The following is a 13,676-nucleotide window of genomic DNA, read 5'->3' as shown; positions in this document are numbered from 1 at the left end:
GGACATTAGGAAGAAATTTTCCCCAGCAAGAGTGGTCAGACATTTGAATTGGCTGCTCGGGGAGGTGGTTGAGTCACCAGCCCTGGATGTGTTTAAAGGTCGTTTGGATGTGCTGCTTGGGGGTATGGTTTAGGGGTGAACCTTGTAGAGTAGGGTTGTGGGTTGGACTTGATGATCCCGAGGGTCTTTTCCAACATGAATGTTTCTGTGATTCTGTAAAGGCAGTGGAGGTGCCTTTGGAGGCTGCTCTGCAGCCAGAGCATGCAATACCATCTAGTGGCACAGGACACAAAATACAAGCGAGGACACTCCCAGTGTGGAGTAACCACTCCCAGAGAGTGCCTAGGGAGGTGGTGGAGTGTCCACCTCTGGAGCCATTCAAAGCCTCTCTGGACTTGTTCCTGTGTGACCTTTTCTAGGTGAACCTGCCTTGGCAAGGGGGTTGGACTCTATGAGTTCCAGAAGTCCCTTCCAGCCCCTAACATTCTGTGATTCTGGTTGGAGCTGCAGGAAGAAATTGGTTTACTCCTCTGGGGGTTATCAAGATGGCTGTATGAATTGGGGAGACTGAATTGGGGCCAATACCTAGTGAGGCAAACAAAAATTCAGTTTAGGAGATGATAAATGGGATTGTGTTTTCCTCACCCTGCTGCCTGCAGGAGAGAATCTGAGCTTCTGGGAAGCCTGTGAGGACCTCAAGTATGGAGACCAATCCAAGGTCAAAGAAAAAGCAGAAGAAATTTACAAGTGAGTGTGATAGTTTTACGTCCTTAAACCCTTTGTACACCAGTCCCATCACTTTCCTCCGCCCATCATTCCCCAAATGATTTATTTCTGAGTCTTTTCTTTGTAAGTTGTCATCAAATGTGAGTATTCTGTGTCTCCATGTAAGGAAGGAGCTGTTGAAGTTAAAAGCCTAAGTATTGTTTTGGTATATGGTCACTTCTCTCTCTCCTCCACTGTTACATTGAGCTCTTAACATCTCACTTAAATAGAGGTGTGCAAGAGCAAAGGCCTTAGGGCTGCCAAGAGGAGAGTGAACAGACCTTTTTGCTAGTGAACTGACCCTTATTGCTTCCACTGGGCTGAAATTTGGTTTATATTGTGTGTTGCCAGTGCAAGAGGAAGTGACTTGATGTGGCACTGCTGAAGAGGAGATGGCCCAAGATCAGGATAGCAAATTGTAGTGAGGAGCTGAAGGGACTTATCCTTTCATATACAGCCAGAGGAACCTCCAGGAGTTCTCCAGTTGCTACAGGCACTGTTGGTTTCTTGTCCTTTCAGGCTGTTCCTGGCTCCAGGGGCAAGGCGCTGGATTAACATTGATGGCACAACAATGGGCATCACTGTCAAAGGCCTCAAGCACCCTCATCGTTATGTTTTAGATGCTGCTCAGACCCACATTTACATGCTGATGAAAAAGGTTTGTTGCTTGTTTCCAAAGCCTTAGGGGGATTCCAGGTCTCTGGGGCTTTCCCTGCCTTTGTGTGCTATCAGCTGTCACTTTCAAGTGGCCTTTGTTTGAGAGTCCCTCAGATTGACTGAAGCAAGCACTGGCTCAGATCTTTGTATTTAGGTTTCTTCTTCCCTCAAAGGCAGCATGTCCCCAAGGTGGTGAAGGTCAGAGGGGTGCTGGAAGTCCTGTTTTCTAATACCACCTTGGTCACTCATTCATTCAAAGCCTGAATGAAGCTTTTCACTTAGTATGACTCTCTGAACCCCATCAGATATCCTTGGGGTGGGATGCTTGCATCCGGATGGATTTCAGCAGTGATGGGAAAGGGAATAGCAAGCTGGGAATAGCAGCTGCAAGAGTTTTGTACCAAGAGCACAACCAGGTGTGCCCCATCTCAGGCTGTACTGAGGGACACCATTTTTGAGGTCTGACTGGTGCAGCAGGCTGTGGGCCTGCAATGTGTCATTGCCTTCATTAGATCATGATGACTACAAATGACCTTCTGAGCCACACAAAGTACACTTAGCAGGAAGGAGCATCATGTGCCAGGGCAGCAGCTGATGGACACTGACCCTGAAAGCAGCAGAACCATACTCATTTCCTCCACTTCACCTTGCAATGACTGTGAAACACCATTCACCTGAGCTAAGCTCGGTTCAGGCCTTTTGGTCTGGGTCTTACCTGGGAAGCTTTACTGTGAGATGGAAGATCCTGGGAATGTTACCCCAAGATGAAAGGCTGCAAGATGCACAGTCCCTTGGGCTGCTAGGGGGGATGGCCTAGTTCCCAGTTTCCCTGGCTCCTGAGCAGCTGGTTTTGGTGGTGATTTTAATAAGGGTGTTTTCAACCCATAACTACCAGTTTCTCTTCTTTTTTCCCCCTCCTAGTAGGACTCCTATGGCCGCTATTTAAAGTCTCCAATATACAAGGAAATGTTGACCAAGGCTATTGTGCCTCAAGAGACTGTCAAAAAAAGGCAAGTGAAACTGGGTGGCATCGTGGGATTTGTTTTTCTTGCTGTAGCAAGGAGAGAAAAAGCCTGAACTGCAGCAAAATGACTTTGTTCTAGGTGTTAGCTTAGTTAAAGAAAGGTTTTTCGCTGCAAAGATGCTTTGAGACTGATGATGCTGTTGATTTGTGAGCCTGGGTCTGCTGGGGCAGGCTGTGACTGTGGAATTAGACATGGTTCCTTTCCTGGAAGGAGAGAGCACTGTGTACAGGGCATAGGAAAGCTGCCACCCATGAAACATTGGCTGCCAGAGGAGAGCCAGAACCACTGCAGATCCCTCCATGGGTTCTGCCCAGCTCTGTCTGGACAGAGCTGTGAGGTGAAGGTGATAAGCAGCCACACAGCATCTTACCTGCAGGTAACTGCTGCCACATGGTAGACAACTTTAGAAGGGGCAGGCTAGAAGTGGATTTTTCCAGACTGAGATGAAGGTTGTGTAGCAAATTCAGGCCACTTGAACTGCAGTTGCTGTTCAAGCTGGGTGTGCAGTATCAGAGCCAGACTGGATGCTGGTGCTGCTTTCTCTGTTCCTCTTCCACTTATCAACTAGCAAGCAAGAAAGAGGAATTGTGGACTTTCACACCATTGTTTCATCTAAAGTGCTTTTCAAGTCAGTGGGGAAAAACCCTCCTGCTGACTTGCCTGGGGTTTGGTTAATTTTCCCCTGAGCCACACATCACAAGGTCACTGCCAAGATTGCTGGTTGACCCTTGGTGACTGCCTTGGCTTTTGTCAGTGCCTGTTCTGGACACTCAATACTCAACATCCTGGGTGAGCTCAAGAGCCAGTACCTCATCCAGAGGTGGTTTAACCCTTGTTTCCATTGCTGCTAGTAGTGGCTTCACTGAAGCAGGTGATGAGTGGGTTTTGGGGGTGTCACAGACACCCACACAGGTCACTATCTTGATCCTACTGAGGGCACAGAAGAAGTTCTACTAATGGCAGTTGTTTGGCTTCACACTGAGTGTTAGTTACGTGCAGATGCTTACAGTTATGTCCTGATGGAGTCCCTCAGGAGGACGAGGAATGGGTCTGACTTCACACTTGGAGCAGTTCTGTGGCGATGTGGCATTGAGTCACCAAGTCCTGCTTTAAACCTCATCTGCATTTGTGCTTCCTTGTTGTTGTGCAGAGACACTGGCACATCCCTTTCTGTCTGAGCTTGCCCTTCTGGTCAGTTTGCTTACCAGGCAGGGATGAGGTGTTGGTGCCCTCCTGCTCTTCAGTAACCCTCTGCTTCTTTCTCTCACTCTCTGCCCAGCTCCGGTTTGTTTGGACGCCGTCACCTCCGCTCCAGCCCCAGCCCCATCATCCTGAGGCAGCGGGAGGAAGAGGCCAAAGCTAAAGAAGCTGCCACGACCGTGGACATCACTCAGGTCATGAGCAAGCTGGATCGCAGGAGCCAGCTCAAGCAGGACCCTCCCAAGTAGGCTCTGAGCCCCGCAGGGCAGAGCGCAGGGCAAAGACAAGCCGAGGCTGGTGCTGAGCTTCGACTCCCCTTCCTGAAGGTGTCAGTGCTGCTTTAGCTTTCCCGGGCCGGCTCTGCCACCAGCCTGTTTCCTGCACGTTGCCATGGCTTCTGGAGCAGCAGATGTCACTTCCCAAGCATGTCAGTGCTGGTGGAGCCAGGCTGCTGGCTGTGCCGGACTCGGGGTACAGGGTCCTGGCTCCCTCCTTTCACATCTCAAAGGGGAGATGCCTTCTGGCTGCCCCGAGGAGGGGAAGGAGGTTGTGCAGCCCAGCTGCCTCTCCCTGCCTCCTGCTCCTCTGGGAGGTAGAATGGCATAAAGCAGAGTAAAGCTCTGCCATCTCAGTCCTCTGGGTTCAAATCAGACCTCCTGGTGGGAGCAGGGTGAGATGGCCTACCTCAGAGCTTGCCCATGCTGGTGTTCACCCTCTCAGGGGGATGTGGACCTTGCTGAGGGGTGCACCCTGGGCACCCTCTGAGGACTGTAGCCTCTCTTCAGGTATCTTGCCCCTCCTAGCCAGTGCAACAGGCAGAAGATTGGGGTAGACTCGTGAGAACAGTAGGATGAGCATTTCTGAAGGCTTAAGTTGACCTTTTGAATTTTAATGATGCTCCCAACTCCCCCCCCTAGCCAGCTGGAGATGTTCAGTTGGAAAGCTCAGCTCCTTCCCCATGACTTCCCTGCACAATGACCTTGGTGTGCACGTGTGGAGAGCCTGCAGGAGGGCTGGAGAGCTGCAGCCATGGCTTTGTGTTTCTTTTATCAAATCCTACCTCTTGTCTTGTCTTTTTCCTGCTCTTCTATTTTCTGTTGCTAAAAACCCCAGCAGGAGGCAGTGCCAGTTGTCCCTGGCTTGTAGCCTAGAGGCAGGGAAGAAGCAGGGTAGAGCTGTTAAGAGCTGACTTCAACTTTAGGTAGTGGGTTGCCCTTTAGAATGAGGTAACCAGGAATAGTGCTAAAGAGTACAGGGAGATTCCAGGCTTTGCTGGGAAACTCCAGCGTGTCTGGACCAGGCCAATGATTACCAGAAGTGGGAAGATTCCTGAATAGCCAGTGAAGGGAATTGAGGGGGTGGAAAAGCTTCCGTGTTTGTTCCAGTGTAGGGGAAGCAGAGGGACTGGGTGGGAAACACCGAGTTCTGGAGAAGCTTCCTCACTCTGGTTCATGTTGCTCATCCATTTTTGATGTGATTTTACAGGAAATGGGAGGTGGGGAAAGCTGGATGTGAGTGGGAGCCCTCAGGTACCAGGGTGTTTGCAGACCAACCCCTTGTGAACAGGGAGATAGACAGGCTGTGTCTGTCTGAATGGCTTTGAGCAGCACTTCTTGTCCTCCCTCTGCTTGTTACCAGAGGTGGGATCAGGGCTTCGTGGTTTGATCCAGCATCACCACAGAGCCACTCTCCTTCGCTTTACAGCTGAGCTGGGGAGAGTCTCCTGACCTCTGTTAACCTCATGGTGATAAACCTCCTTAGAGGAATTGAAACCAAATTGCAAGAGATTTTTGCTCTGATGTCAGGGTTTGCTCACTATGTCTCTGCTCATATTCCAGTGGAAGCACTGACAGGTTTTGCAAGGCTCTAAAGATGAGCAGGCTCAGACCATAAATTTTTTTGACTTTTGCTTAAAACTGTATAAAGCTTTTTTACATCAGGTACTGAGCACCATCAGCCCACCTTGACAAAAGATCACTGGAAGATACTCAAGAACTTGGCAGGGTTGGTCCAAAGCTGCTCTACAGCTTCAGATTTTGTATGACATGGAGCACAGAGCGTGTTGGGATTGCCAGGATGTAGTAACATGTGGGAGATCAAGCCAGGCTATAAATAATAAATAACAAATCTGTGTGTTCCAGTCAGTCCCTCTGACTCTGCTCCTATTTTGTCTGCAGCTTTGCTTTTCATGTTCCCTCCATCCATTTCTTTCTCTGATTTTGTTTTTTTTCACCCCCCCATAATCTCAGCTTTGCATCACTGTCCCCCTGACATGGGTTACTGCTGTATGCTCTGGAGTCACTGGGCTTGTGGACCACCAGCCCTGCTCCTGCAGGCCCTGCTCCTGCAGGCTCTGCTCTGCTTGCAGCAGGAACAAGCTGGTGTGACCCTGAGTACTGCTTCTCCATCCCTGAAGAGGAAAGTCACTTGGTACAAAGTGACCACAGTGCAAACTGAGCTTCACTTTGTGGCAGCCACCAGTGTGTTTGTTTCTGTTGGAAATTGGATTGATGTCTTGTGTCACTTCTGGGCCATTGTTTCCATGCTTTCATCTGTCTAATCAAAATAAATGTAGAAAATGAAAGAACTGAGTTCATCCTTCTCTGTCTTGCCTCCACCTCTGACCATCCTCCACCACGTCCTCTCCCTGCCCTGTGTGCATGCAAAGTTTTCTGTGTGCCTCTGCTCTCAGCACTTCCCTTTGGACACTTGAGCTGCATTTCATCCCTGCTTGGCAGTGAGGCCTTGGGAAGTGAGGTGGGAGCCTGGCATGCAGCATATCCTCTGCTGATGAATCTGTGCCTGAGCATGTCCTGAGGGCTGACTTAGCTAAGCTGGAGACTTCATAGCACCAGCCAGGGAGACTGGGAGGACTTCAGCACAAGATGTGGCTGCTTCTGTTATCAGTCATCAGGGTTTGGAGCTCAGTGTCCTGTTTCTTGGCCATCATAGCAGTTAGCACACTGGTGCTTTGGGTGTGACGTGGTTATGCTGTTCATAACCAAGATCACATTCTCAGGATGACAGACTCCTCCATGCCTGCAGCTGATTGTAAGGAATGAGACAAAGCTGATGTCTCCTACAGCATCCCAGTGGCTGTGGGGCCAGATCTGTCAGCACCCACTGAGGCTGGTATCAATGAGTCTGTGGGGTTCCCTGGGCACATTGCAACACCTCACCTCTCCTGCTGTGGGAGGTCAGGGAAGGGGAGAGAGCTGCAGGAGGCAGGGGCACCAGCCCAGGCTTGGCTGTTGGTGACAGCTGAGCTGTGTCTTTCCTGGCAGCATCAGCAACACCCAGCCCTTCTCCTCTGAAGAAGGCTTCTCCTGATGAAGCCACTGGTTTGTCATTCCCCTGGGCCTGATCAAGCCTCTCTCTTTTTCCTCCCCACAGCCATGTCTTCCTGCCTCCCAGGCCCCTTGCCCAGCTGTCCATGCTGGCACTGCTCCCCTATCCCTGCCCCACAGCACTGCCTGCCCCTCGCCCATCTCTGTGGCCCTAGACACCACTGTGGGCACTGAGCAGGAGCCTGAGGGGACCAGCCCTGGTCCCTTGCCCTCCAGCAGCAGGAGGTCCCCTGTGGCCACCCTCTCCTTCGCGCGCTTCCTCAAGAGGGGCTGCTGGACCTCACCTGTCCTCGGCACGCTCTCACCCAAGTGTCCAGCGGTGTCCCATGGGAAGGTGCAGCCCCTGGGTGAGCAGCAGCAGCTCCAACCCCACACCAAGGTGGTGAGCAGGTAAGCAACATGTTGGATACCCTCCTGCAGGGCTCCTCCCTGGGACCATTTTGGTTTGTAATTAGCCAGAGGTTGGGATTGTATCAGCTGAGCTAGCACCTGTGGGCAGCAGCTGGAGGGAGAGGATTCTGCCCCTCTGCTCCACTCTGCCAAGACCCCACCTGTGGTGCTGGGGCCAGCTCTGGGGTCCTCAAGCACAGCAGAGATATGGACCTGTTGGAGTGGGGCCAGAGGAGGCCCCTTGAGGATACCAGATGCTGGAGCAGCCTGGGGGAGATGACCACCCTCTTGTGCAAGACAAGCCCTGGCCCAGCCTGAAGATAGGTTTGCATTTGCTCCCAGATCAAGCAGCTTCCTGTGCCATGAGGCCTTGCTGCCCTGGGTATGTTAGTAGCAGAAGTTTGTCCTCCATGATTCATTTGTTGAGATGAATTGGAGACAAGCTGGAGGTCTTTGCACTAGCAAAGACCTTGTGTATCTCCAAGAGTCCTCCCTACAAAGCTTCAAGCCTGGCTGATTGTTGCTTTTCATTGAATCACAGAATGCTCTATGTTGGAAGGGGCCTTTAAAAGTCATCTAGTCCAACCCTTCTGCTGCAGTTGTATCTCAAACCCACCACTGGCATTTGGGCTGCCTGCCCAAAATCATGCCCAAGCCTCTCCAAGCATCTCTTCCTCTTGGCTCCTTGATTTTGGTCTCTGTATTGAGTGTTTTCTGATGACAAAAGGGCAAGAGGCCATGCTGGTGGTTCCTCTCTGCTGCTGTTCATGGTGTAAGGCCACCCAGGGTCTACTTTTGAGCCTGGAATTTGGAAAACCTCTCCTATCTCTGTGTTTGTTCTTGAGCATTGATTCAGGTTTCCTTCAAAGATTTGAAAGAGGAGACCCAGAATTAACAAGGAAGGAGAAATCTTGAGGGAAGAGTCATAAAACCTTTGTCATTGCAGAGCAGGATACATTAAAGTGGGGATTTTTTGGCCTGCAGGGGCTGTCACTGCTGAAACCAAATCCTGGCCATGTCCCTCACTGAGAGGGATATGTCCTCAACCTCTGCTGCCAACCAAGTCCACATTATCAACTCAAAAGCACAAATGTGAGGGCTCCTTCTCCACCTGGTTCTGAGCTCTGGCTGTGGTGGAGCTGTGTCACACAGCAGATTTGCTGCAGGGGGGTGGGAGTGCACATTCCCTTCACTTGCCATCTCCATAGGCTTGTGCCCAGGAACTTGGATTTGGGGTTTGGAGAGTGGAAAGCTCAAAGCCAAGCTCTGTGCTGCATGATGGCTGTCTTGGAAAGCACAGCAAAAAGTGCTGTGTGCTTGATGAGTTTTTATTTCACAACACAGCTTCTTCCAAATAAAAACGGATGCTCCTTTGGAGAGCAAGACCTGCCCTGTAGGCTCTGAGGAGGGAGAGCACAACCACCGCAGAGCTCTTAAGGTGATCTGCCCTTGGGAGACCCCCATGGAAGAGGGGAAAGCTGGGTGACCAGCAACCTAGACATGGACAATCTCTTTCCAGGCCTGGGACTGCAGTGCTGGGGCCCACTGCTGGGCCAGTATATGGTTCATGCTGTTGAAGAAGTGTGTTAGACCCTTCAGCATGGAAGAAGCTCAGACTCCTGCAGCTGTGACTAACAGACCCTGCTGTCCCCATCTGTTTGTAATCCAAGAGCCTGAAGCTTTTCTGGACTGGTTTTCTTTCCTATCTTTGGGAGATTCTGATCTATTGCTTACAAACTTCTTGATAAATGTGCCTGGTTTCTTGCCTTCTAGCAGCTGGAGGAGTTGTGTACATCTCTATCCTGGGAAGTTCTCTCTTATCTCAGTTACTGGCTTGGCCATGAGGTGTCAGCATGCCGTACAAGGCACAGCTGGAGCAGAGCTTCCAGGAGGTTTTCAGCTTCAGCACCAAGACTGGGGCATGTTTGTGTCCCCAGCTTGGCTCCACCTTTTATTATTTGTAATAATTGTTTAGCTTTACAGCAAGTTCATGAAGAGACAGCTGATTGCTAGGGGAAAAGAGAGTGAACCCCTCATGAGAAGCTGTGTAGCACAGCATCGGTCCTTGATCCAAACCAAAAACACCCCCAAAGAACAAGCAGTGCAGAAGAACAAAGGCTGCAGAGCACTTTTGTGGCCTCCAAGTGCTGAGAGAGGCTTTGAAACCATAACTTGCAATGCTTTGTTTTGGTCGTCTCCAAGCTCAGGCTGATGCATTGCCACAGCCTTTACCTGTGCTGCTACCAGGAGTGTCAGAACGTTGTTATGTCATGTCAATGTTTGAAGATGTTTATTTTGTCCAGATGTGGAGGGATTTTCTTGATGTGAGTGTTGTGGGTTCTTATTCTGTAATTTGGCCATTTGGCCATGTGGCCTTCAATTTCTGGGGTCAGTCTTTTGTATTTCTAATTGTAAACAGAGCTTTGCCTTTGTGGCTGATGTAGTTCACCATGGTGACTTCATGCTCCTCACACATGCTCAGTGGTCCCCATTTCTCCCAGGTCTCTGGGCTGACACTTCTAATCCAGGGCAGTCTGGGGAAAGCAAGAGGCTGTTGCTGTTTCCAAAGACTCTTTCCCAGGGGAGCAGAAAGATGCTGTCCTCCAAAGTGAAGGTGGAGTAGGAGGGAGCTGCCCCACACTGCCCATGGTGCTTCGCTGCCTTGAGTACCACACCTGTTCTTGCTGGCTTTTTTTCAGTTCTGCTCTGGCAGCCACTAGTGGTGGCCATCTACTACTCATGAGAGACAAATATGGTGTCCTTTGTGATTGCTTTTGTTCATATTGATACTCTGCTGCTCCTGGTGGGACACTGGTAATGTACAGCTCAGGAGACGCCACAAGAAGTTGCTGTGATGGGCAAGAGTCAATGAGATGATATTCAGTGTTCTGAACGTGCTGTAAGAGCAATGTAATTAGTATTTCTCTCACCTGGGGCTCCTCTTGTGTACCCTCTTGCCTTGTTTCCAGAAGCCAACAGCATCTGTGGACCAGCCGTGTGTAGGCTGGACTGGGCCATGGGTCACGTTCCATGGAGACAGTAAACATTGTCCTGTGGGACCTGGTTGTCTGTGGTTTCCTTCTCTACAGCATTGCATGGAGCTGAGGTAGATGCTCAACACCAGCTCCCCAGGCTGGCTTTGTGTCTGCCTTGGCTCCACAGGTCCTCAAGTTGCTGAGGAAGACACCTGTCTAGCCCCAGTTTCACAAGCTGATGAAGACAGGAGTTGTCCATGATGAACTTGGCCATTGCTCTTATTCTTTATGTACCTAACAAGAGTAACATCCCTGATGCTGTGTCATACCCAGCTGCCATGAGAACCTCTTTCAGCTGGGTGTGGTTCACTTCCCCAGGGAAGAGGGAACACACCAAGAAACCCTTGTCCAAGAGGTGAGTCTCACCCACCCTGGCCTTGGTGAGGGGTGGCACTTGCTTCACTGCAAAGAGACATGCAGAGATTTGTAGAAGTATCTCTGGGTTTATTTGCAGTGAGCTGGGGTGGAGGCAGTAAGTGTCTCACCTCCAGACACGGATTGGTGGTTCCTGAGCAGTGACCAGGCTGTGGCTGTGCTGTCGCTTCCGTAGTGCACATGCAGGTGGTGGAAAGCTCGCTGGTGACTTGTTCTGCTCCTTAGGGGATGGACTTTGAACATCTCCCCTTTTTTGCCAAAGAATTAAATAGCTCCTTGGCCTCATGGTTGTCTTCTAAACCAGAGGAAGAACTTCAGGATCCAAACCTGTTGCAATTACAACCAGGCAGACAGGTATATACATGTCCTGGAGGCCAGCACTGGCGGTTCCCAACACTTATCCCTCAAGGGCACTGCTTTTTGTCCTCAATCTCTTTCAACTTGAGGACTCCTCCATTTTTCCCCCCTGGGGGAACAGACCCTCACATCATGCAGCTCATCTCCATGCTTTGCTTTCCAGCCTTCACCCAAGGACCTCCCAGGTGCCTGCTGACTGCAGTGTGAGAACCACTGCTCTGGAGGATCCCTGCTGCCACCACACTGCACTCACACAGTGACATCTGAGGGTCTGGTCCCCGCTGGAGACCTGGCATGTTGGAGTCAGGAATGCTTTCAGCTCTGGCAGCTCACATCCCCTCCTGTGCAGGAGCCCATTTAATGCTGCCTGGAGTCACCTGCAAGAATTAGCTCACTGTGGCAACGCAGACATCCAAGGTAATGTGAGGGATGTGTGAGGTTAATGACTGGAAAAAGTGATCACTCCCTGTGGGCAGTTTCTTAGCAAACTCCCTGCTGCTTTGCTGACAAAAGAAAGGAGACTCCAGCAGCAGCAGCAGTGAGGAAGCCTCATGCCCTCACCACAGCAGCTCTGCTCTCCTGCCTCCCACAGATGGCAAGGGTCATGGATGGCACAGACCCACGTTGTCACCATGGACCCACAGAGTGGCCATAGATCTGCACAGACCCACAGAGTGGCCATGACCCTGTTCTGGCTCCTTGGTGCTTGCAGAGCTTCCCATGCTCCAGGTCTGAGCTGATGTGCTGCAGAAGAGACCACAATGATTGGACTTTGGGTGTTGTTTGAATGAACTTGGAAGGAAGCTTAGTTAGCTGTGTGGTTCTAGAGTGTGCTCTTCTCCCATCTATGGAGGTCCCATACCCCATGTCGGGGTGGGCTCCTCCAGTGTCCTGTTGCTTGGGCTGACCTATGGCTGCTGGGATTTGTTTGTATGCTCCATCCTGAAATGCAAAAGCAGGTTTTGGGGTTCCCCTAAGCCTCTGTGAAGGCTCTTCACAGGCTGCCTCGACCATCAACCTCAAGGGGACACTGTTGGGATAGGATGGGAGCGAGTCTGATGCTCAGGAACCTCCAGCTCTGGCTGGAGCCGTGGGCAGGAGATGGATCCTGGGGAGCAGACAGCCCGGTTTGGGGGCTGGGGGGGCTTCTCTGTGGTCATGCCATGGGGTACACACCATGCTGCACCTGGCCTTCAGGGTGGGAGGAGAAGTGTCTGCAGGGGCATGGGCAGCTTGGTGAGCCTGTTTAAGACATCCAGGTTTGGGATCTGTTTTCCAGGCAATCGGCATCTCTAAAATCTCCCTTCAAAGCTGACATTCCACTCTCTCCTCTCCAGCTGGGACATGCAGCCAAAGTGCCAGAAACACTGAGGGCCTCTTTTGTCAGACTCTGCGTTACTCAAGTCTCATTAATTTAAAAATGGAACAAAGAATGCTCAGCATCCAGCAGGATGAGGCCTCAGGATCAGGAAGTACCAGCTGGCTCAGGAGAGAGCTTGTTCCCGTGAGATTCCCAGTGTGGTTTTGGCAGGCTGCATGATTGGGATAGCTCTGTGAGCAGGCTCTTCCTGCCTGGAATGCCAGCCCTGGCAGAACAGCTGATTCAGAGTGTGACAGCCCTTCACAGCATCCCCTTCTGAAGGTATTCCCAGCACCACTGCCTTTGCCCTATGTGAGGGTGGTTTGAAAGCTGAACTCTAAGGACAGCCCACATCGCCATGCTCTTGGAAGTGGTGCTGCATGGTGGGATTCACCTCTGTGCAGGGGCTGCATCTCTGGTCCCAGAGCAGGATGTCAGTCAAACTGATGTGGTTCATTCATCCCAACACAGAAACATAGATTCATAGAACAGCTTGGGTTGGAAGGGACCTTGGAGATCATCTAGTCCCAACCCCCACCTCCCACTAGCCCAAGTTGCTCAAGGCCTCATCTAACCTGACCTTGACCACATTCAGGGAGGGGGCATCCACAGCTTCCCCAGGCAATCTGTTCCAGTGTCTCACCACCCTCACTGTGAAGAATTTCTTCCTAGTCTCAAATCTAAATCTCTGAATGATGATAAATGTCCTATGGCAGAGTCATCATGACTTGGCTTTTGAGGGTCCAGGAGCCTCAGGGATGTAGGAGGAAGCCCTGTCACTGAGGTGATTTCCCCCTTGTCACCAGGGCTATACTTTATGCATTTTGCAATATAGCTGTCCCAGAAGCAGAAGTGAGTACCTCACAGGATCCCTTTTAGGACAAAGGTTCCCAGATCTGCTCTGCCCCCGACGAAAGGGGAGAAGATAAACTCTTGCCAGTCAGTTTACTACTTAAAATTCATGTTGCCATAGCAGCTTAGCACACTGTCTGAAGTCCTCCTTCTTGCAAAACTTTGATCACCATGAAAACAGAATTATGTTGTTCTCCCAACATGTTCTACATGTAAATCCATTGAAGTTCCCATGGTTCGTGCTTCAGCATCTCTGCAAAGACCTATTTATTTATTTTAATTCTTCTCACTCACACAAACTTCTCTGGCCAAA

The 13,676-nt window shown here is 50.8% G+C and overlaps 2 protein-coding genes across 3 annotated transcripts in view; both read left to right on the top strand.

Annotated features, from left to right (window-relative positions):
• Nucleotides 1-6,276, top strand: part of LOC137447543 (regulator of G-protein signaling 9-like) — a 29,584-nt gene extending 23,308 nt beyond the window's left edge. The window contains exons 14-17 of one of the 2 annotated variants that reach the window (XM_068151145.1): nt 660-747; nt 1,285-1,423; nt 2,347-2,432; nt 3,727-6,276. In XM_068151145.1, coding sequence (XP_068007246.1) covers nt 660-747; nt 1,285-1,423; nt 2,347-2,432; nt 3,727-3,895 — 482 coding nt within the window. In that variant the 3' untranslated portion in view covers nt 3,896-6,276. Of the gene's footprint in view, nt 1-659; nt 748-1,284; nt 1,424-2,343; nt 2,433-3,726 lie in introns of those variants that run through there. The other variant, XM_068151146.1, reaches the window with a different exon arrangement.
• RGS9 (regulator of G protein signaling 9) lies at nt 4,869-10,423 on the top strand. Its single transcript, XM_068151739.1, has 3 exons — nt 4,869-4,873; nt 6,983-7,384; nt 8,729-10,423. Exons 1-3 carry the CDS (start codon nt 4,869-4,871, stop codon nt 8,868-8,870), a joined length of 549 nt encoding a protein of 182 aa, XP_068007840.1. The 3' UTR covers nt 8,871-10,423.
• The last annotated feature ends 3,253 nt before the right edge of the window (nt 10,424-13,676 follow it).

The sequence above is a fragment of the Melanerpes formicivorus genome, unplaced genomic scaffold, assembly GCF_026170545.1.
Source record: "Melanerpes formicivorus ecotype bairdi unplaced genomic scaffold, bMelFor1.0.p_v2 SCAF_21, whole genome shotgun sequence".
Classification (NCBI taxonomy): domain Eukaryota; kingdom Metazoa; phylum Chordata; class Aves; order Piciformes; family Picidae; genus Melanerpes; species Melanerpes formicivorus.
This window is presented reverse-complemented; position numbering and strand designations above follow the sequence as displayed.